The sequence below is a fragment of the Streptopelia decaocto genome, assembly GCF_964273445.1.
Source record: "Streptopelia decaocto genome assembly, chromosome: 27".
In the NCBI taxonomy this organism is placed as follows: Eukaryota; Metazoa; Chordata; class Aves; order Columbiformes; family Columbidae; genus Streptopelia; species Streptopelia decaocto.
The window spans coordinates 2,021,271-2,044,580 of NC_138682.1; the positions used below are offsets into that span (position 1 = coordinate 2,021,271).

The following is a 23,310-nucleotide window of genomic DNA, read 5'->3' on the forward strand; positions in this document are numbered from 1 at the left end:
GACCCCCCCTCAGCCTCAGCCCAGAGCACAAAAGCAGTTTAACAGCTTCATCTCCCACATCTGGTTGTGCTTAAAATGCGTGTAGCTAATAGGGCTTTTTCCAGGCCAGCGCGAGCAGAGGGCTGGAGCGGGGCATCCCCGCTCCCGTTTGCAATTAAAGCGGCTCCTCCTCCCCAAGAGGTGAAGCTGCCTCAGTTCCCCTCTCTTTAACTAAATAACCACCAGCCGGCTGCTTTGCTCCCCACCGCGATGGAGAGGAGCAGCTGTGAGCCCCCGAGCATCACCCCCAGCACGGGGACCCCGTCACCCCAAACCGTGCGAAGACGGAGAAGGCAAAGGCTCCATTAGTGGCTTTATTTACCGAAAAGCTGCTCCCGGGGATAAACATGGCAGCCTGAGGATCCCGATCCATCCCCAGGAGGGTCCTCATGGGCTTATCTGTGCTGCGAGGCAGCAGGGAGACGACTCCGGTAGCTCTTTGTTTAGTCCAATTGTGTCAGGGAAATCGTAATTCAGCCCTAAAATCTCACCCCGGGGCGCACACGTCCCCTTATTAAAAAACTAAAATTAAATAAAATAAAAGCTCCGTGAGTGAGAACAGTTTGGGACATGGAGCTGCAGAGCGGCGCTGCCATGGGGCTTGGCACGGCCACCGATGCCAACCCGGCCGTGGGGTTTAATCCCCCGAACGCCCGATTTAGCGACAGAACCGGGGCCGCGCTCTGCACGCACAAAGGGAAAAGATTTATCTTGAGAGGCTAAATCCACTTAGAGGAGCTTTAGGGGCCATAAATTGATTGCTCAGGGGACGCGGCGACGGCAACAGGAAACAGCTCCATATTTACCGAGTGGTTTTCTCTGCGTCACGAAGCGCGCGATCCCCGAGCAGGAGCGCGGGTCTGAAACCGCAACGCTCATGGGGTGGGATTAAAGGAGGCGGCTGGACCCCCCAGCATCACCACGGCCATGGCAGCCCCATCAAACGGCCAAAAACCACCAGGATTTGGGGGCAATACATGAAATTAAACCCTTGTTAAAGGCAGGGAGGCGAGCTGAGCATCCCGGGGCTGCTGCTGCTGCTGCTTGGAAATAGGAGCTGGGGGCACAGCACCAAAATGCAACAAAACTGCACCAAGCGTAGGGATGTAACGCTCAGGATCAAACTCCCCTGTGAGGAGCAGCATCCTCACCAAAACGAGTGGAGCAAAACTCCTTTCATTCGACTCCTCTCTTCTTCCTAAGGCTGGTCCTTATTCTCGGCCAACGAGACATTTGCATCTCAAGCGAGAAATAGGGAGATTTTCTCCTGAAGGATTTGGTTGCGTGCGGCCGCCGGGAGGTCAAACCACAACCGCGCACCCCAGTGCGACCTCAGCACCATCGCGCTCTGACCCGTTTTCCCCTCCTTTGCAGAATATAGAGTACCATTTAAATAAAGACACTAATTTCCCCTGCACCGTTTTTGTTCCAGGGGCAGAAATTCCTCTGTGCGAGCGGCCCCAGTGCCGTTAAACACCACCCGAGCGGCCCCGGCTCCCGTGTTAAGCGGAGCGGAGCGACACAGCAACGGGTGCAGACGGGGCCGAGCGTGGGGATGGGATCTTGCAGCACGTTCCTCCCTGAGACACGGGGTGTGAGCGAACGCTGAAGCTCAGAGGGGCTTAATTTAAGCATGTGCTTAAAGCCATGGGGAGCCGAGCCAGGAGAAGGGGACAGGACACCAGGACATCCCACACGGGTGATAAAATCCCTTGGAAAACGCTGCAAAATCCCAGAGCATCCTCTGCAGATGCACCCAGTGCCTGGGGGGCACTCACAGCGGCGCTCCGGGGGGGGTTCAACTTCAGATAAATATCAATATTTTGTCATTAAAGGCTGTTTTGCCCCTTGCGTTTAACCCAGGCGGTTTCTAAACACTCCCAGCCCGCTTCCCCGCGCGGAGGCAAAGCCCCAACCGGCGCACAATGGAGTCTTGTTTCTGGTAACCCGAGATGCCTTCGTCCCAGCTCTTTAATTTTAGACTCCAACGCGCTTGCATTCCTCAGCACTACAATGGCAGATATTTATACTCTGGAATGCAGAGCCCGGTGCTAATTTAACAGGGCTGGGTAACCCAGGGGCTGCTCTCCAAGCCAGGCGCTCGCCGAGATAAAATTGGACCAGGCAGAGTTTTAGGGGTTTCAAATCTCTTGCGTTTGTTCGCCGGCCCCCTCGGAACCCCACAAAAGTTAAATGATGTTCCTTGCGATGGCACCGGCCACCTCACCCAGCAGATGGATGCGTGGACTGTGCTGGGTGGCATTGTCACACATTGTCACATTGGTCAGCCCCCCAGGAACAGGCTCTGACCTCTAACAGTGCAGGGTTCCAAACCCCAATGGTTCACCCAGACACGAGATGGACACGGGAGCCCACGCGGAGCACGAGGGACCTGCAGAGGCTGTTTGAGCTCATGACGCGGGACCTCTGGCTCGAGCTGATGTGACTGCGGAGAGTCCTGTGTCCCAGGTCTGCTGCAATGCCAAAACATCTCTCGTACAGCATGACATGACCGTCCTAGGAAGTCTTTTCTACTGTCCTCCTGGGGAAGGACTTTCTGGCTGGTCCAAGGGGGCCACTGGCTCACCAGGGCAGGTGGGATTTCAAGCTGTTCCTCTTGCTGAGCTATAACATCTGGGGAAATGAGGAAAGTCCCTCAACACGGCTGCCAAGGCTGGAGATGCTACAGGACCCTCACAGGAGTTTCAGCTTTGCTTTTCCCTCCGCCATGCCTCCATCCTTCCCATTGGGAGAAGACAAGGATGAAGCTTTCTTTGGGTGCTGGTGAACATCCCTGCCTGGACACCGGTTCCTGAAGAAGGGTACAGGGAATCATAGAATCACAGAATCATTTGGGTTGGAAAAGCCCCTCGAGATCATCAAGTCCAACCATTATCCCACCCCTGTCCCTGCCCTATGTCCTGAGAACCTCATGTCCGTCTGTCCAACCCTCCAGGGATGGTGACTCCAGCACTGCCCTGGGCAGCCTGTTCAATGCCCCACAGCCCTTTGGGGAAGAAATTGTTCCTAAATCCAACCTCAACCTCCCCTGGCGCAACCTGAGGCCGTTTCCTCTGCTCCTGGCGCTTGTTCCTGGGGAGCAGAGCCCGACCCCCCTGGCTCCAAGCTCCTTTCAGGCAGTTCAGAGATCAGAAGGTCTCCCCTCAGCTCCTGTTCTCCAGCTGAACCCCCCAGCTCCCTCAGTCTCCATCACACTTGTGCTCCAGCCCCTCACCAGCTCCGTTCCCTTCTCTCCACTCACTCCAGCACCTCAAGCTCCTTCTTGGCGTGAGGGGCCCAGAACTGCCCCCAGGATTGGCGGTTTGGCCTCCCCAGGTCCCAGCACAGGGACGGTCGCTGCCCTGGGCCTGCTGGCCACACCAGTGCTGGGACCAGCCAGGATGCTGGTGGCCTCTTGGCCACCTGTGCACACGCTGGCTCATGTTCAGCCGCTGGCACCAACACCCTCAGGTCCTTCTCCAGCTTTCCAGCCACTCTTCCCCATCAATGAACTCGGTTTCAGAGCCGCAGAGGTGGGGGCCGCGCGGCGTTACCCACTCGTGCGTGGAGGTGGAGGTGGAGGTGGAGGTGGAGGTGGTGGGAGCCTCGCTGACGCCTGCAAAGTGGTTCCAACTTGAGCAGGTCGGGGGGACGGCAGCTAATTGAGAGAGGAGCAGTATTAGCAGATAAGGGAAGAGGTCAGCACTGCAAAGCTAAATCCTTGACCTGTTATTTAAGAGGTCAGGCAGAGTTCAATAGACTACTCCAGGTCAATTCACTCAATTAAAATATTAAAAGTTCGAGGCAGGAGCACAGAGATGGAGGTTATTCCCCTCTCCTCCTCACAGGGGGAGAGAGATTAGGGATTATGTCAGTGGATCCTGGTGGGCAAGGGGACGTGCAATGGGAGAGAAGGTGTAGAGACTTATTCCCAAGTCTTTTAAGACAAAATCTTTGGCCATATCCCATGCTAGGGAATCCAACATGTATCAGAGCTTGTCCCAGACCCAGCAGCCCAGATCCTGTAAATGGCACAAGGGATAATAGAGGAGCATCCATGAAACCGCGTGTCCTCAGCCTCTTGCTGCACCGGCCACCTCCAGCCAACACATCCCACCACGAGCCCTCGCGATGGGAAGATCCCGTTCCCATCCCGACATCCCAACCACCGCTCAGCACTACTGAGAAATCCCATCCCCACCAGGGTCCTCCCCAGTACCCAATCTGGCTAAAAGACGGCTGGGATTTGGGCTGGGCTGGCAGGATAGGTGCAGAAGGTGATGGGGAGGTGGTTCTGCTGCTGAACCGAAGGGCCAGCACTGCCCAAGCGGCATCGCTGTGTACGAGCATCGACTGGAGAGCGGCTGCACCCACCCGTGCAGGTATCGGGGGATGAGAAGGATTCCCTGACGTTATTTTTTCTGCTTCCATGTGTTTCTGGGCTGCTCTGCTGATGGTGGCCCGGACACTCACAGCCGGAGCTCACAGGACGTGTCCAGCCTGCCGGCACAGCCCATAACCACCCACACCTCATCAAACGCGCTTCTCGCACCCTCCCCACACCCGCAGCCTCCTACGGCAACTCCAATTAATCTTTGTCATGGGGGAAAGCAAAAGGAGAGGGGACGGGGCATATAGATGCATCAGCAATTAATCTAATTCCATTTAATGGACAGAAGGGAAGGGACAGAGACGTTGCCTGGGACGACCCTGGACCCCAGCGGTGGCCAAGGCACGATGGCCACTGCTTCCGCGGACAGGAGTGGTGAGCGATTGATACCCCAATGCTGATGTACTTGGGGGAGATGATTATTCAGACCACAGAAACAGCATCTTTAAAATCACAACTCCCTCGTCCATCCCTATCGTAGACACATCTCCTTCGTTAGGAGTGGGGTAATGAGAACAGCACCCACAAGCTGCCTGCAGAGCTCCAGGACCAAGCAGTGAAGCAGGGATGACGTCCTCAAGAACTGGCCTGTCTTCCCATAAATATTTGAGGATAAGCTGTGATTCTTCTTCATCCCGCCCCAATATTTGACCAGCTCCAAGCTCGGCTGATAGGAACACATGGTCTCAGCAGCCAGGCTGTGGTCCCAGCTCCATCAGAAGAGCCAGTGCTGCTGAGGATTGAAAGCTGGCCAGATCTCATCATCCAGATGAAGAAAAGCAGGGTTCTGTCCCAGCTGGAGCGATGCCACCCAGAACTTGTGTCCGTGATGTCCCATTGTTGAGGAGCAAAGACTTTGTCCATGGTGGATGAACAAAGATTGCTCGTCTCCAAGTGGGTCTTGTGCCAAGCGAGCGCGCTTTATAAGAATAAATAAAAGCTTTCAGCAAAATTAGCAACAGAAGGAATAGATAAACACTAAGGAGATATTGACTTCTGTTGAGGTGAATGTCAAGATTTATTGACCTGGGGAGGTAAATATTGACCAAGGCAAAGCGAAGGTCAATAATTAGCTCAAGGGATGAAAAATCAACGCGCAATGAAACATGAACTCTGGGCGGGTGTTGTTACAGACGTTCGGAATGTCTCCGTTGAGGAACCTCTTGACTTTCTGCAAGACTTTTGGTTCGGTAGCAGAACTTCAAACACATTGTGGGTGTCCCTGCTGACCTCCAGAAACCAGGAGAGAACAACGGTGTTTTGATGAAGAAAGCCCTAAACCTGAAGATTCTACAATGCCAGGCCTTATAATTGGTTCATTTTTGGGAGAAGAAAGCGATGGGGCTGGATTTATACCAGTACTGATGTTGCTTGAATTTAGGACAAAGCACCAATTGTACGACAGTTTCTGGGCTTATGCAACTCCAGATTGGGTCCTTCTTGCCCATGGACCCATTGAGATGAAGCTTTTCTTCTGAGGAGCGATGGCTGGTCTGACACGCGGATGGCGGCGTGTCCACCCGCTCCGGTTCCACGCCAGAGCCCGCAGGTCTTCTCCAAGCTGCAGAAACACTCGTGGGTGTGGTTCAGAAGGCAGATGTGGAACCTCAAACCTCTTCCCTCCATAGGGTAACGAGTGGGGTCAAAAGCCCATTCACATAAACGTGTGAAGGGGAGGGAGGAACGTGCCGGGGCAGCTCGGCCAGCACGGAGCAGCCGTGGCCCAGCGGCTCCACCGCTTCCCCGCACCCCAAGGGTTTCCCATCCATCCAGCCGCATCCCACCTCTCCATCCAGTTCAACTCCTCCTGTCCCCAGTATTTGGGGGACACGAGGTGAGTTTTCGGTCCCCCCTGGGCAGTAAAAGCGGGGTGACCGCAGCAGCTCTCTCCCCTCCCCACTGCTATTTTCCATGCTTGGTTGAGTGCGGCACCTGGATCTGTTTTTCCCACAACAAGCCCCTGCAAGCAGCTGCCTCGTAAAAATCTCTTTATTGTTATTTCCCCCCCGTGCTCCGGGCAGTCCTGCCGGTGCCGTGGTTCACCGCGGCCGGGAGCCGGTGCTGTGGTTCATCGCGGCCGGGAGCCGGCACCTCCAGCAGCCGCGGCACCGGGCGGGCACAGACACTCGTGTCCTGCCCGATCCCGTGGCTCCGCTCGGACCGGCGAGCCCAAACCTCACCATAGCGTGGCCATGGCACACACAGGCAGCCGGTCCCCAGCATCATTCCCCGGTGAATCCGCACCAGCGGCAGGGAGGTGCCGCGTCCCCGGCTCCGGCACCGAAGGGAAACGCTGATGGCAGCGGGGCTGACACTTGATGGAAAGCAGAGCAAGATCTCCCTTGTCAAGAGCTTTTCTCACTCTGGTTGCAGTGCCCTGCACCCTGGCTGACCTCCATGTATACGAGAATAAATTAGTTAAGATAGAAGAAACACCCTCGTTAAGCTCTTCAGCATGAAACTGCAGCACGAGGGTTGTGCTGGGAGCTCATGGGCACCGGCGGATCACGTTGTCACAGAATTGTTTTGGTTGAAGAGACCCTCAAGATCATGGAGTCCAACCATAACCCACCCCAGCACTGCCCCATGGCCTGAGAACCTCATGTCCGTCTGTCCAGCCCTCCAGGGATGGTGACTCCAGCACTGCCCTGGGCAGCCTGTTCAATGCCCCACAGCCCTTTGGGGAAGAAATTATCCCAAATTTCCAACCTCAACCTCCCCTGGCGCAACTTGAGGTCATTTCCTCTCATCCTGTTTCTTGTTACTTGGGAGAGGAGACCAACACACTCCATGTTCCACCCTCCCTTCAGGTAGTTGTAGAGAGCAGAAGGATGGTGGTCCCGGTATGTCAAACCCTGGCTAATGGTCCAGATATGCAGGACATGGAGAAGATGGAGGAGATGGAGAAGATGGAGGAGATGGTGGAGATCTCCACCAGCAGGTAGAACATCCTTAATGAAACACCTTGTGCTGCTCAGCTCAACTTCCAGACATGTTTGGACTGGAAATCACTAATAAGCTCATTCTAGTGCTGCGTCTTCCTGAGCAGAGCCTGGTCACGGTGAAGCTGGGGTGAGGGCAAGTCTTCCCAAGCCTGTCCTTGCCCAGTTCCCTACTTGTGCAGCCACGTCCCCGGGGAGCGTGGGGCCGGGGCCGAGCAATCTGGCAGTAATTAGGCAGGGAAAGTCGAAACCCTGCTGGGTTGCTTCAGCCATCAATGTGTCACAGCTCCGAAGGGAGGTATTCCAAACGCCAAATTCAGATGTCATCAGCAATAACCTGATATACGTGCAAGGGCCAAGAGGCCCATCCATGGCACCGGCGTCACCGCCCCTGTCCTGGCTGCTGCCTGATTTCTCTCCTCTGAACTACATATGGCCAGAAAATATATTGGAAAGTTTAATTGACGTTGAGGGTGGTGGGTATCAGATATTTATCTGGGGCCAGGGAAGCCCAAACCATCCCTGAGATGTTGCCGTGGGTGTCCACTGTGTCTGTGGATGGAGCCAAAACCCTCAACAAGGTTCCTTCCCTCGGAGCTGCCGATGCCGGCGCTCCCTATGGCGTTATTAGAACGCCGATGGTGAGGGTGGAGGTGGTTTGACCTTGGAGAGATGAGCTCCGCTGCCATCCCTCCCCGTCCCCCCGCGCTGTAGCGAGGGGCTTTGCGATCTGTCAACGCTCCTGATGTGCCAGCAGAACGCGCTTTTTATCCAAAGTAATTCATTTAAAACCTATTAAATAATTCTTAAAAGACTGTTGTGGGCGTCTCGAGGAGCACCGGGAGGTGACCCGGGGTACAAACACCCTCGGGGTGTTCATCACACCCCCCCCCCGCAAAGGCTGCAAACCCTGATGGGACAGGGCAGGTCGCTCGGTCCATAGAGCAGCTATAGTGCCGGGGGGATGGTTCACGTCCCCGCGAAGCTCTGGTTTCATATCCCAAACCCAAAAGCGAACACCGGGGCTGCTTCCACCTCCTGCAAACCAAGCGGGGCGTTTCGAACCCCCCCGGCTGGGTGAGGGGGTCTCCCCTCCGGATCGGGGAGAGCGTGGAGGGTCTTGCATTGTTTTTTCCGCGTTCATAAATCACGGCTCTTTGTGGCCCCTTCCCCATGCATCGCACAATTCAGGTTGGGTTATAAATAGGATCCTGGGCTCTTTCAGGTTGATAAAGGCCAAGGGGGGTGGAGCAGCAGGGAGGCGTCACGACTACATAACACTTTCATTGCCCTGTCAAAATAAAGAATACCGGCGCTGCCGACCCCTTTTTTTGCAGCATATATCAGCCGGGCTTCTGACACCACATTTCAGGCCAAAATAGGGATTAAAAAGAAACCCACAAGGACTCCTCCCCCGATTTCCCAATGGGGCAGAGGCGCTGGCTGCCCAGCCCTGCGGCTGGGAACCCAGTCGCTGCTGGAACTCAATGGGGAGGACCCAAACAGGTGCCCTCTGCGTATGGTGGGACACCGGGACATTGGGACATCGGGACAGAGATGCTGGAGCTGCAGGAAGATGACCAGCCTGTGTTAGACCTTTGTCTCCTGACAGGGACAGGGGCAGAAATCCCTGGGGAGGGTGAGATGGCAGGAGGATGGATGGATGGATGGGTGGATGGATGGATGGGTGGGTGGGTGGGTGGGTGGATGGATGGGTGGGTGGGTGGGTGGATGGATGGATGGATGGATGGATGGATGGATGGAGGGATATATGAATGAATGGATGGTTGGATGGATGGATGGATGAATGAGTGGATGGATGGATGAGTGGATGGATGAGTGGATGGATGGATGGATGGATGAATGAGTGGATGGATGGATGAGTGGATGGATGGATGAGTGGATGGATGGATGGGTGGGTGGGTGGGTGGATGGATGGATGGATGGATAGATGGATGGATGGATGGATGAATGAGTGGATGGATGGATGGATGGATGGATGGATGAGTGGATGGACGGATGGATGGATGAATGGATGGTTGGATGGATGAATGGATGGTTGGATGGATGGATGGATGGTGCCACAGCTCTGGAGGGACAAGACGCAGCTGCTGTCCCACAGGCGGCCACAGCACAAGTCCCGTCCAAACTACCAATGCTGGAAAGGCTTAAATCGGAGCCCCCGTCCCACTGGGGTCCCTTAGGGTGAGTTTTGCACAGTGACAACATACAGTGCTGCCCACACCCGACCCGCAGAGCTTTTGGGAGGACCTGGAGCCACAGTAAGCGTGTCTGTATCCAGTACCCCTCTGACATATCGCACACATCCATCTCAGCTCTGTCACACCAGTGTCCTTGTCACAGCCTGTTAACGCACCAGACCACACTCAAACCTCGTCCCCAGACGTCCCAGGACATGGGGTCTTATCCATCGGTAGGCACCCCAGGTCACCTCCTCCTGCAGAGATGTCTCTCAGGGACCCCCATCAGGACCAAGCACCCCAAAGCCTCCCGCGCTGCCATTGTCACCAATGGCAGCGAGTCAGGGACAGGGACCGACCCCTGAACATGACGGAGGAGCCACCCCCAGCCGGGGTGTTGTGCTCCATCCTTTGGTGACAATGACAATCAGGGAGATCCATATTGGTGAAAGGGCAGGAGGGGATGATAGGGATGTTCAGAAGGGGATTGTGAGCAGGTGAGGTGGGTTTTTTCCTAACATCTCAGTGAAATAGCGTTAACAAAACCTTCCGGGCTTCTCATGGCAGGATGCTGGATAGAGTTCCCTGCTCACCCTTTGGCTGTTGCGTCGTTTAAACTACAAAATTAAGGACTGGAGAGAGAAAAAAATTAATAACAATTAAGAATATAAAGATGCCTGAGATCACTCCCAAGGATCTTGGTCTTCCTCTTGCCGGCAAGAAACGCTAAAAAGAAATGTGGGCGAGCGGCACTTCTGGAGAGGCCGGGCTGTGAGGAGCAGCCCTGAGGGTCCCCGGGGACGTGTGGGTCATGGCGCAGGGTTTGTCCCCATCGGGTGCAAGAGCTTCGGACCCAAAAGAGGTGCCACATCCCCCCCAGCCCTGCGCCCCCATTCCCAGATACAATGAGCCCCTTTACGAGGGCGAGAGGTTACCCCCAGCGAACCCCCGGCCGAGCCCAGGGACAAATCTGACACAGATCTGCCTTTAACAGCTCCAGTGATAAAAATGCCAGTTTATTGGAAACACATGGAGTATTTATAGGGGACATCAAAGCGGGAAGGAGGTTTACATAGCAACAGGCCAGATTAAGCAGAAGGCATCTGCTTTTTCGGCAGCCATGGGGCTCTCGGGAGGCACAATAAATTGGCGGCACACTGGCCCTTTCATTCCCTCCTTTGGGGAAAGCAAAGGTTGGCAAAACAAAATATAACCACATGCCCGGCCATGTAAAACATGACAGGAATGGGAGCGTCGGGTTACCGGCTGCACCCCGATGCACACCCGGGCTGGCCCAGGAGGCAGGAGGATGAATGACCGCGGATATTTGGTATCGGAGCCGCAAACGGCACCTCCAGTTCAGCTGTATTTGCCCCTCGTGTCCTTCATCCCAGGCTGGGGGTGGAATCTGGTGTCTCCCAACAGGGCGGCTCCTGGATGGAGATCATGTCGCCCACAAGCTGCCAGGCACGGGGTTTTCCTCTAAGTGCGGTTTATACAATCATAGAATTGGTCTGGTTGGAAAAGCCCCTCAGGGTCATCGAGTCCAACCATTCCCCACCCGTGTCCCTGCCCCATGTCCTGAACCTCATGTCCGTCTGTCCAACCCTCCAGGGATGGTGACTCCAGCACTGCCCTGGGCAGCCTGTTCAATGCCCCACAGCCCTTTGGGGAAGAAATTGTTCCCCACATCCAACCTCAACCTCCCCTGGTGCAACTTGAGGCCGTTTCCTCTTGTTTTATCACTTGGGAGCACAGACCAACCCCCTCCATGCTCCAAGCTCCTTTCAGGCAGTTCAGAGATCAGAAGGTCTCCCCTCAGCTTCTGTTCTCCAGCTGAACCCCCCAGCTCCCTCAGCCGCTCCATCACACTTGTGCTCCAGCCTCTCACCAGCTCCGTTCCCTTCTCTCCACTCACTCCTTTTCCCTGCCCAAAGTGCCTCATAAGCAGCTGTTTGTGGGTTTATCTGATCCTCAGGGTTCCCATGGGATGAGATGCAAGGGGACGTGGTGGCCTCTTGCTGGCGGGCAGCAGCATCTTCCAAGCCCATCTCCTGCTCAATGCAGCCAGCTCCCCTCGCAGCTCCATTCCTCAGTTTCCCCACTGATGTTCCCTACATGTCTGGTACCTATAGGGTTAACCCTGAAGCATTGCATGGGGGATGGTCTGGGGGTTCCATCAGCAATGGAAGGACTGGATGGTGAAGGTTTCATCCTGCGCCAAGGAGACTGCATGGCCGGGTGGTCCTGGGTGCATCGTGCTGATGTGGGTTTTATTTCAGCTCGAGAGCCTGAACTCGGCTGGCCGAGGGCTCACCCATGGCGACGCGGGGTTCCCATGCCGCAGTGCCTTGTGTTAATTAACCTTCCAAACACTCCAGCAATATTTGGCCAAATCTAATAAGGCAGCGCTGGCCGAGGGGCTGGGGGGGGATTGGCAATGCCTGGGGTCCAGGGGGGTCCCTGGGGCTGCAGATGCTGTTTGCAGTTTTCTGGTGCCCCCCATTACCACCATTTCCTTCACCCGATATTGGGGTTTGTCATCGTCACTGCCGTGATGAGCTGCGACCTCAGCCCACTCGCTGCTCAAAAAACATCCTGGAAAAAGCATAAAACCCCATTTTTCACCCAGGAACCTGCCCGGAGCAGCAGCATCCCACCCATCCGCGGGTGCTTTGGGGTAGAAACAGAAAACAAGAGCAAAACCATCTCCTTGTGTAGCCAGGACACAGGCAGCAGGAACTTACCCCCAGCATCCTCAGAAAGGGTTAATCCAGCGTGTGCTGGACATGGGGCGTTCACCATCCGAGAAGGGCCTGGGGAGCGATGATAAATAGTTGGGGACATCCCTTCCCCTCCGCCAGCGCCAGCGGGGCCCAGCTGGGCAGCAGCGGTACCCACCTCCCATCCATCATTTTCCGCTGGCCCTGTCACGTCTTGTAAATCACCCAACACGGCTCCATCCCCTGTCCCTCGTGTGTGTCCTGTCCCCTGTCCCTCCTGCATGTCCTATCCCTGGTCCCTGCTGCATCCTGTCCCTGGTCCCTCCTGCGTGTCCCTTCTCGTGCCACCCCACCCTTCCCGTCCACGCAGTGATGCTCAGGGCGGATGCGAGTCCCATCGCCGCTCTCTTTCTATTTATTGCCTGCACAATCAGATAACTTGACATTTATTTACACAGCCAGAGACCCGGCTCCTCCTTTAGCTCCGCCGCCCCGGGGCAGCTCTTGGGTTTCCAATGGCCCCTGTTTCTCCCCGGGCTCCAAAAGTGGAGAGCTCGGCTCGGGTTAAGCACCTTGGAAGTGGAGGAGTTTGGGAGGTTTATCTCAGCCCCTGGAGCTCATTTTCCCCTGGTCCAGGATTGTGCGGAGCTGCTGGAAAACCCATGAGCAGCATCAGCTGCGTTCGGTGGGGAGGGACCCGGCGTGAGGATGAGGATGAGTGTGCACAGCCGTGCATGCACGTGCTGCTACGAGATATCCACACGGCCGCTCCGAAAACAGCGTTTTATAAAGCTGGGGAAATACCTGCAAACGACACGGCTGGTTTTCCTGAAAGATGCGTTAAAAAGAGAAACCAATTACTTTGTTCACAGCGATGGGACCTTTGCTGCTGCGCTTGGGCTCGTTTCCAGAATTTCTTCCTCAGCTTCATGACTAAACGGGCCTCCCAAAATCAGGGTTTCGAGGGAAATCCTGAATATCGGGAATGCCGAACATCCCTGCTCCCGCATGGAGATGTGTGACCGTGAAGCCACTACAGTGTTACATCACCCTTACCCGGACCTGGGCTGTGCTTAAAGCCATTTCTATGGAGATTTGGGAAAGCTCAAGGATACAGAGACAACCAGGAAGATGCGCTGGAATAACGCCTGGACGGCCAGGGACACGGCTGGGGACAGGGACACCGGCGCTGGTGTGGTGGCCTTTACCTGCTGGGTAATCCCTTATTGTCCCGCTGCCTTGTAAAGGGCCTGATGGATAACGCTCATCACGAAGGGAGAGCGCGATGCCGTCACCTCGCCTCCCTCCCCGCGCCGCGATCCATCTTCTTTATAGCGAGTACCCGGGGCCGGCACCATCTGCGGCACCAGAAACACAATTACCGGCGAGGGGGGGAAGCCCCTCTCCTTCCAAATTTCATCGAGGCCTCGCAAAGCAACCCGAAATTACCCCACGCACACCAGGGACCTCACGCGGCACCGTCTCTCTTTAGCTATAATTACAGCCAGGGAATTAGCAAGTCTGATTTTCTCCCTCCTCTGACAAAAAAAAAGGGAGAAATTGAAATTGATCTCGGCTCGGGCGCTGGGCAGCTGTAATTTAATCAGAAAAGCCTCTCTCTTGGCATTTATTTATTCTTTTGAACCCCAAGGTACTAAATTAAAAAGGCCGGTGGTGGGGTGGGGAGAACAGCGGCCGTTTTGGGGACCCCACCGAGCATCTCACCAGCCCCTGGGTGCTGAGACCCCCTCGGGCGACCAGCAGCACCCCAGGGCTGGTTTGGCAACCTGGTCCCCGGGGCCCAATCCTGCACCTGGGGACACCCCCGATCCAGCGGCGCTTCCGTTTGGGTTTGGGGCTGTTTGCTGTGCTGGACTCAAAAAAAACAGGTAAACAGCAGAACTGTGATGTAAAAACCCTTTGAGCTGATGCTGCCGTTACAGGAGCAGAAAATAGGAAGAAATCGCTTCCAACAAACACACCCAGGTCCTGAATCACCTCCTCAGGCAGCAAAGCCGGGGCTGGATCCCCCTTTGCCCGCTCTGGGTTTGTGAAACTGTGTTAAACAAGGGAACAAAAGCCAGATTGATGTTTTATTTTGCATTATTTCCCTGCCAAAGAGAACTTCTTGCAGCCCTCGCCAACCCGCGAGCTGCAGAGGTAGCGCCCGCAGCCCCAGATAAGGCGGGTTATGGTCTTAACGTGTATTCGAGGTAAATCCCGGTGAAATCCCCCGGTTGCGAGCACGTGCTGGAGCGGGAGGTGTGCGGCTCCCCGCTCACCGCGTGTCACCCCGGGTGTGCTGGAGCGGCTCCAGGCAGCTCACAGGACAAGGGCTCATTGTCCCTGTCCCCAGCGCTCGAGTCCCCACGGGCAGCGGCTCCTCGAGGTGCTCGACCGAGCGTGACGGACGCACCGACCGCTTTGTCCTCGCTGGTGACAGAGGGTGACATTCCTCGGCACGGCAGGACCTGCCGCAGGATCCAAACCCCGCTTCAGGGCCTTTCTGTGCTTAAAAGGGGTCGGTGAGAAAGATGGGGACAGACTTTTGAGCAGGGCCTGTTGCGATAGGACAAGGGGGGATGGTTTTAAACTAAAAGAGGGAGATTCAGGCTGGATAAAAGGCAATTGTTGTCCTGAGGGTGGTGAGAGCCTGGCCCAGGTTGGCCAGAGAGGTGGTGGATGAAGCATCCCTGGAGACATCCCAGGCCAGGCTGGACGGGGCTCTGAGCACCCTGAGCTGCTGAAGATGTCCCTGCTCATGGCATAAGGTGACATCTGAAGGTCCCTTCAACCCAGACCCTTCTGTGATTCCACGATCCTGTGACTCTATGAACAGGGATGCAGGTAGCGGATGGTTTGGTCTCTGGCCAATGGGAAAGGCAGAGAGCGGGATTTGCACCCTTGGATCACGCTTGTGTTTGTACCGGTTTAACTGCCCTATTAACTGGGGCTGTGCTCTGTCTTGGGGTTTGTGTGACTCGCTCCTGTCTCCAAAGGATTCTGTGGACAGCACAGCCAAAAACCTGCCTGCAAACTGCCCGGGAAGTGCATTTGAGATACCTGTGCTGGAGTGTTCCCACAGATGTGCTCAAAGGCAGCGCTGTCTTGACTTTTGAGGAAAGAAGTATATAAAGAACTCCTTATATACCCCACTGGGGCTGCCACAGCAGGAACAGTCAGACATTCTCAGAGGGAATAGTCGGAGATTACATAATGATCAATGAATGGCCATGGCCTTTTCTGGGAAAAACTTTGTTCATGTCTGAAAACAAGATGGAGAAAAAGCTTTTCAGTGGAAGCAGAATGATCAGCATCACACCCACGCAATGGTTAGAAGTGGCTCCATTTCTATTCATTTAGATTGGATATTAGGAACAATTTCTTCCCCAAAGGGCTGTGGGGCATTGAACAGGCTGCCCAGGGCAGTGCTGGAGTCACCATCCCTGGAGGGTTGGACAGACGGACACGAGGTTCTCAGGCCATGGGGCAGTGCCAGGGGTGGGGAATGGTTGGACCCCACGATTTTGAGGGTCTTTTCCAACCAAAACAGTTCTGTGACTCTATGATTCACATGCAAACGCTGCTGCTGCCCCACCGAGCCCCAGCAAACTCCCGCTCCCTCCAGGTTTTGCTGCCTGTGCGGGAGCCGCGGTGGTCACAGCCGCCTGCCAGCACGACCGCCCTCGCGCCGCGGCGGCCACGTAAATCATGGCTTGACCCCAGGTTTGCACCGGCTGCCGGCCCTCTGCGAAGGGTTGGCCTTGTCATCTCGCACGGTGACACCCGCCACTGATTTACGGCCGGGTTGGGAGCGGGGCTGTGACACCTCCTCGCCCTCCCGCGGCGGCCGCGGCAGCACCCGGCCCTTTCCCTCCCGCTCCGCTCCTTCCCCGGCGTCACCCAAGTGGGGCTGGATGTGTCCGTGTCAGCAAAATGTGTCACCGTGTCCCCGCAGCCCTGTCCTGAGCACGGGGCAGGAGCCGCACTCGGCCGTGACCCGTCCCTGACCGCGGCGAGGGGAGCCAGGGCCAGGAGAGCCCGGCGGTGGGTTTAAATCAACGCCCTCCACTTCCCTTGCATGCTGAGTTATTGCGCCTGGTTTTGTGATGGAGATGACCAGGCGGTGAGGGATGAGTGACCTGGGCCAGACCACCGGGCTCGGCGCTCCCCACCGGACCCCGGCCCGGGGGTGAAAGATCAGGGCTGCCCCCAGCCCCTCCTGGACCCCCACCTGCGGGGATGCTCCTGAGCGTCAGCCGTGATTTAGTGCGTGCGGGTTCACCAGGAGAGCAGGCGATGCTTTGCTGATGGAGGAGCCGCTCTCAGCAGCGCATCCCCCAGCGAACCAGCCGGGTCCGGCGCTCTGGGCTTCTCCCCATGACCATTTCCACGTGGCGGCTGGATTATTCATCTCGGAGCTGCGCTTCCTCTGTGCAGGAAGCCGCTAAGGAACAGGTTCCCGGGCAGTGAGGCTCAGGTATGTACGGTGAAGCCTGAGAGGATGATGGCACATCTGGGAGGATGCCGTGACATCTGGAAGAGTGCTAGGACACCTGGGAGGATGTTGAGATGTCTGAGAAGACGCCATCACATCTGGAAGGATTCTATGACATCTGGGAGGGTGCCATGACATCTGGAAGGATGCTAGGACACCTGGGAGGATGTTGTGATGCCTGAGAAGATGCCATCACATCTGGAAGGATGCTATAACATCTGGGAGGATGCCATCACATCTGGGAAGACGCTATGAGGTCTGGGAGGATGTTATGACGTCCAGAAGGGGGGTGTCATCACGTCTGGAAGGACGCTATGACATCTGGGAGGATGTCTTGATGTCTGAGAAGATGCCATCGCATCTGGAAGGGTGCTGTGACATCTGGGAGGAGGATGCCATGACGTCCATATGCAAACTTCTTAAAAATTAAATAATAATAATAATAATTATTATTATAGCAATTTTTAGAAGACCTGACGGCAGCCTGCCCGCTGCCCTCTGAGATTCCGCACAGCCGTTCCGGCCGGTGCGTCCCGGGGGCCGGGGAGCCCTGGACCCGTTCGGCGCCGCCTCCTCCCGCGGGCTCCGGCATCCCCTGGTGGCAGCCGGTGGCTTTGCAAAGTCCCTCCAGCACCAACGGGCTCTGCAGGGAATGCCCCCGCTGCCACCCCGCCTGTCCCCTCCTCGGCTTGGCCGCCCCAGGGCTGCGGTTCAGCGAACGGGACCGCACCGAGCTGGGGGTAACCCCATCCCATCCAAAAGCACCAGCAAAGAGGGGAGGCCGGGGGGGCTGAGCCAGCACCCCACACCTTGTCCTTACACAACCGGCTCAGGGCCTCCTGCTTGCGGCAGGCGGCAGATTATGGCTCGGAGCTCCCCAGATAACTCCCTAAGCCCTAAATCTGCTCCCGGTCCTCTCCCGAGATAAGGCAATGTGGGAGGGTGGCTGTGGGACGGGAGGTGTCACACTGGGGTGACACGGCGCTGGTCGCATCATCCCACTGCTGCAGCAGGACCAGGGGCTCAAGCCCCGGGCGAGGGGCCAGGGGGGGTTCTTGGTGCTGCCATAGGGAAACCAGAACCCATTCACCGGCTTGGGGGGGTTTCCTGGGCAGGGTTTACCAGCCCCGTACCGAGGGGCCCGAGTGGGTCCTGGCGCCTGGTGTGGATGAGCACGGCCAAGGTGACACCAGGTCTGCAACGTTCAGCATCGGGATCCTGACGTTCAACATTGGGATCCTCATGTTTGACATCAGGATCCTCATGTTCGGCGTCAGGATTCTCATGTTTGGCACCGAGATCCTGATGTTCAGCATCAGGATCCTTGTGTTCAGCATCAGGATGCTGACATTCGGCATCGGGATGCTCACGTTTGGCATCAGGATCCTGACGCTCGGCATTGGGATCCGCATGTTCAATATCAGGATCCTCATGTCTGGCACTGAGATCCTCATGTTCAGCATCAGGATGCTGATGTTCAACATTAGGATCCTCGTGTTCAGCATCGGGATCCCGACGTTCAGCATCAGGATCCTGACATTTGGCATTGTGATCATCATGTGTGACATCGAGATCCTGATGTTCAGCATCAGGATCCTGATGTTCAGCATTAAGATCCTCATATTCGCCATCGGGATCCTGACGTTCAGCATCAGGTTCCTCAGCTCACATATCCCAGCAGGATGTGCCGAGCACAGAGGAAACAGCTGGGATCCTTCATCTGCTCCGTATTTCCATGTTCGAGCATGCAAAGTGACCTTTGGGACTCTGCCCTAATGGCTGCGGTAAATGGAGGACGTGGCCTCCCACGATCTGCTCTGGGACCCAATTCATGCCTTTTCGCCATGAAAATAGCTGATCGGGGGACTAAAAGTGCCCTTTCCCAGATCCCGCAGCCCAGCTGTGCCCTGGTCCTCAGAAAACATGTAAAACCAACCAAACCAAAAAAGCCTTTACAGATGAAGAAGGGGAGCAGTCGGGGTCCAGGCCGGATTCGGGAAACCAGTTTTTGCAGCTCCTCAGCTCAGAACTTGCCGGTGCCCTGAGGGCTTTGGGGTGGAGCTGGAGGCTCCAAAACACCTCGCAAGGAGGTTGCAGAGTTTATTTAATGCACCTGCACACTGTGCCCTTGCAGAACATTCCCCGGGCTTATATGAGCAGCACATTCACCTGCATATACAGGGAATCGAGGGGGTTTTGATTGAGCCGGTGGGGGCTGCTCAGCCAGCAGCATCTGACTGAGGTGAGTCAGGTATAAAAATACAGCCCCGGGCTCCCAGCGGCATCTCAGCTCAAGATGCTAAATCCAGCCCAAGCAGCCCTGATCCTGCTCAGGATGGATGGAGCCATTTTAAGCACCGGTTTAAATTAGGATATCTTGGCTGGCCGAGGCCACGTCAACGTGCAGGTTGTCACAGCTTTGGTGTCCAGAGGCCACCGCAGACCCGGAGCAGAAAATCCTTTCTCATTGCAAAGGGTGGGGGTGATTTTCCGCACTCTCCGCAATTGTTTGTCCTTGCTGTTGGAGCCGTGATGCTGCCCAGGCGAAGGGGGACCCGGGGGAAAGGTCTGAGCAGCCCCAGGTAAGACCAACGTGCGATGGAGGAGCGTCCCTCACCTCCAGAGGCCGTTTGGGATTCCTAAGACGGGTGGGAGAGTTTAATGGAATTGTGAAGGTTTCTGCCTTCCACAGCGCCAATCAATTAATGGTTGGCTTCTACTTAGAAGCAGAATGGTTTTACTTCTGCAGCTGGTCTGTCCCTGTAGCAGGGTGCTGGTCGCCCTGTGCCGCGGGGTTTAAGGGGCTCCCCTGGAGCCGGGCGCTGCTCTGGCCTCTATTCTCCTCTGCTTGGAGCTGGATTTAACCCTCCTCTCTGTATGCTGCTCCAGTTCTGCTGCTTGGAAAGCGCTTTGCAGCCTCTTTGATGCGCACCGGTCGGGTGGAGAGGGCTCAGACCCCAGCGTGTGGCATGAGGAGGGATGCATTGGCCATCCCTCCCGCCCCGGAGACATTCCCAATCACTCCACCCGCCTGGTTTCAATTCCTACACCATGCGGCATTTATCCACCTTCCAAACTCCCCCCGTTTTCTCCGCTCTGTGCTGGAGACGGTGCCGTGGGAGCTGCTCCTCCCCTGGGGTTTTGCAGCATCCAAACCCGGGTGCAAAGCGTTTGCACGGGGCAGAGGGTGGAAACGGGACCCCCGGGTGTGCCGGAGCCGGACAAGGCTTTCCAGCGGGATGAGGGACATGGAGCCCACGCGGTTCCCACGGCCGCTCTGTCTGCGCAGGAGGGAGTGAACGGCCCAGACTGTCCCCTCGTCCCCGGGAGCGGGTCCCAGGCTGAGCTCGCTCCCCCGGCCGGCCCGGATGACAGATGCCTGCGGTGATGGAGAACAAGCTGCAGCCCCCGCTCCCAGCCTGGATGCCTCCGACCCGGAGCTGCATTACGAGGAGGAAGAGGAGGAGGAGGAGGAGAAGTCGGAGCCCTCTGACACCAGCAGCATCTTGTCCGATGACTCCGTCTACCCTTGCTATGAGCTGTCCCCGGGGGCCGGCGGGGACGGGCACCTCAGCCTCTACCAGTGCTGTGCCAGGAACGATGCCAAGCTGGTGTGGGAGAAGCTGGAGCACGGGGTGACCCGGAGTGAGGCCACGGAGGTGGACACCAACGGGAGGGTGAGCGGCTGGGTGGGCACCCTGTGGAGCAGTGAGAGGATTTCCCCGCAATTGGCAAATCCTGAAGGGTGGTGGTTGGTAAAGCAGGCGAAGGAGGAGGGAGGGTCGTGGGTGCGATGGCTTTGACAAGGGCTGGGTCTCCTGGGATTGACCCCTTGGAGCAGAACCTCATCTGTCGTCCCACCCTGAAGGTGTTTGGTTTGGGGTGGGGGGCCATGGGGAGCAGCGCGGTGCGGGGGTGGTGCAGCGCTGCTGTCCCCTCTCCAGAACGGGCTGATGGTCGCCTGCTACAAGGGCTTTGTGGACATCGTGCCCCTGCTGCAGAAGTGCCCCTACCTGAATGTCAACCAGCAGGACAAGGATGGGAACACGGCCCTCATGATGGCAGCGCAGGCGGGTAGGCACCGCGCCCGCCCCGCCAGACCCCTCAAAGTGCTGTGACCCCAAAAAAACCCTAAACTGAGCCACTGGGAAAGCCAAGGGTCCCAAGGGATGTGACCTTCCCCATCTACCGTTGTAGAATCACAGGATCATTTGGGTTGGAAAAGCCCCTCAAGCTCATGGAGTCCAACCATAACCCACTCCCGGCACTGCCCCATGTCCTGAGAACCTCATGTCCGTCTGTCCAACCCTCCAGGGATGGTGACTCCAGCACTGCCCTGGGCAGCCTGTTCAATGCCCCACAGCCCTTCCCATGAAGAAATTTTTCAGTCCTGATCCCTCTAAGTTTCTGTGTCTTTGTCCTCACAAGATCCAGTTGCTAAATACTCTTTCCTCCAATGGGCACCAGCAGTTATCCCTCGTTAACTGTCGAAACTCTAACGCAGCTTCTCTCTGGCTGTTAAGGACACATCACCATCGTTAACTACCTCCTCAACTACTACCCCATGCTCGATGTGGACAAGCAAGACCCCCGCGGCCTAACGGCGCTGATGAAGGCCGCGGTGCAGGGGCGGCAGGACTGCGTGGCCGCGCTGCTCCTGGCCGGTGAGCGTCTCCCCGGGGACTCCCCCAGGTTATTTGGAAAGGGGTGACATTTCTGCTCGGCCCGTGCTCTGTGTTGGGACAGGGTGGGACACTGTAGTGATGCTGCAGCAGGAGCGTGGGCAACAGGTGGAGGGAGGGGATTGTCCCCTCTGCTCCGCTCTGTGAGACCCCCCGGGCACCGCGTCCAGCTCTGGGGTCCTGAGCACAGGACAGACCTGGACCTGCTGGAGAGGGGCCAGAGGAGCCGCAGAAATGATGCGAGGCTGGAGCAGCTCTGGGGGAGGAACGGCTGAGAGAGCTGGGGTGTTCAGCTGGGAAGAGAAGCTCCGGGGAGACCTTAGTGCGGCCTTTCAGTGCTTAAAAGGGGCCTGAAGAAAGATGGGGACAGACTTTTGAGCAGGGCCTGTTGAGATAGGACAAGGGGGGATGGTTTTAAACTAAAAGAGGAGAGATTTGGGCTAGGTAATTAGGATAATGTTGGTCCTGAGGGTGGTGAGAGCCTGGCCCAGGTTGGCCAGAGAGGTGGTGGATGAAGCATCCCTGGAGACATCCCAGGCCAGGCTGGACGGGGCTCTGAGCACCCTGAGCTGCTGAAGATGTCCCTGCTCATGACATAAGGTGACATTTGAAGGTCCCTTCAGCCCTAATCCTTCTCTGATTCTATGATTCCATGCTCTCTGCATCCTGGTGTCTCCAGGAGCTGACCTGCAGATGGTGGATCCCATCAAGGGGAAGACGGCCAGGGAATGGGCAAACTTCACAGGCCGATTCGAGACGACCGTGCGGATCCGGAGCCTCCTGCAGCGTCCACGAGCAGAGCAGTTCAGCACCCAGTACCGGCCCGAGTGGCCAGCCCTGGCCGAGCTGGTGGCCAAGGCCCTGAGCCCCAAATCCAGGGGCAAGAGGCTGTTGGAGAAGATCCAATCCATGTTCACCTTCAGATTCCCCCATGACCCCGAGGAGGACGGCGTGATGGACCACATGGTGAGGATGACCACGTCCCTCGCCAGCCCCTTCGTGGCCACCACTTGCCAAACTGTCTGCCCCGACAGCCCCCCCGAGGTGGGCAAGCACAGGTTGTCTGTGCCGGAGATCCTGGGGCAACATGTGGTGGATCCAGATGTTGAGCCAGACCCCCCCTCGTGCCCCAGCACCGGCGCATCCTCTTGCAACGGCCAAGCCATGTCGGAGATCCGGCTCCTGCCGCCGCGCCGGCCGGCCGGTGGCCTCCTGCGCCTCCTGCCCCTGCGCCTGCGCTGCGGGAACATCATCTTCCCCGGGGACCCCGTCCCAAAAATCAAAGTGAGCAAATCCTCCGACCCGCCCGCCTGCTCGAGGGAGCGGAGGCGCAGGGGGGGGGACAAGAACCTGCTGCAGCCGCCCAAGTGGCGGTACAAGGAGCTGAAGGAGGAGAAGAAAGCAGCCGAGGAGGGGAAGAGCGAGGAGAAAAAGAAGAAAAGGGGGAAGAAGCGCTAAGGGAGGAGGTGGCGGGGTGGGGGTGAGGTCCCTGCTGTCCCCTCAGACGTGTTTGCTTTTCTGGCACGGGGGTGGTTTCCTTCCCCGTGGGACAGTGGCACCCAAGGGAGGAGGATGCTGCGATGCTGAGATGTCCCAAGCCCTGTGGTCCCGGGTCCCCGACTCCCTGTCCAGCCCCTTGTCCTCAAGGGCGGCCACCCCGACCCGGCTGCGGTTGTGCTGAGTCTGATGTGCCGAGCCCCTGGCCAGCCGGGCTCTGGCTCTGCCAGGGAGCAGATCTGTGGCAGAAGGGCCCTTTTCCCTTCTTTTTTCCTTCTTTTCTTTTTCTTTCTTCCTTTTGTTTTTTTTTTTTAATGCCTCTTTGATCTTCCTGGAAT

At 56.8% G+C, this 23,310-nt stretch overlaps 1 protein-coding gene across 1 annotated transcript; it reads left to right on the top strand.

Moving 5' to 3' along the window:
- Positions 1-20,161: 20,161 nt before the first annotated feature.
- Positions 20,162-22,933, top strand: ANKRD33 (ankyrin repeat domain 33; the record flags this gene model as incomplete). The annotated part of the gene is made up of 4 exons (XM_082073705.1): positions 20,162-20,470; positions 20,738-20,867; positions 21,317-21,457; positions 22,155-22,933. 4 exons carry the CDS (start codon positions 20,162-20,164, stop codon positions 22,931-22,933), a joined length of 1,359 nt encoding a protein of 452 aa, XP_081929831.1.
- Between the last annotated feature and the right edge of the window lie 377 nt (positions 22,934-23,310).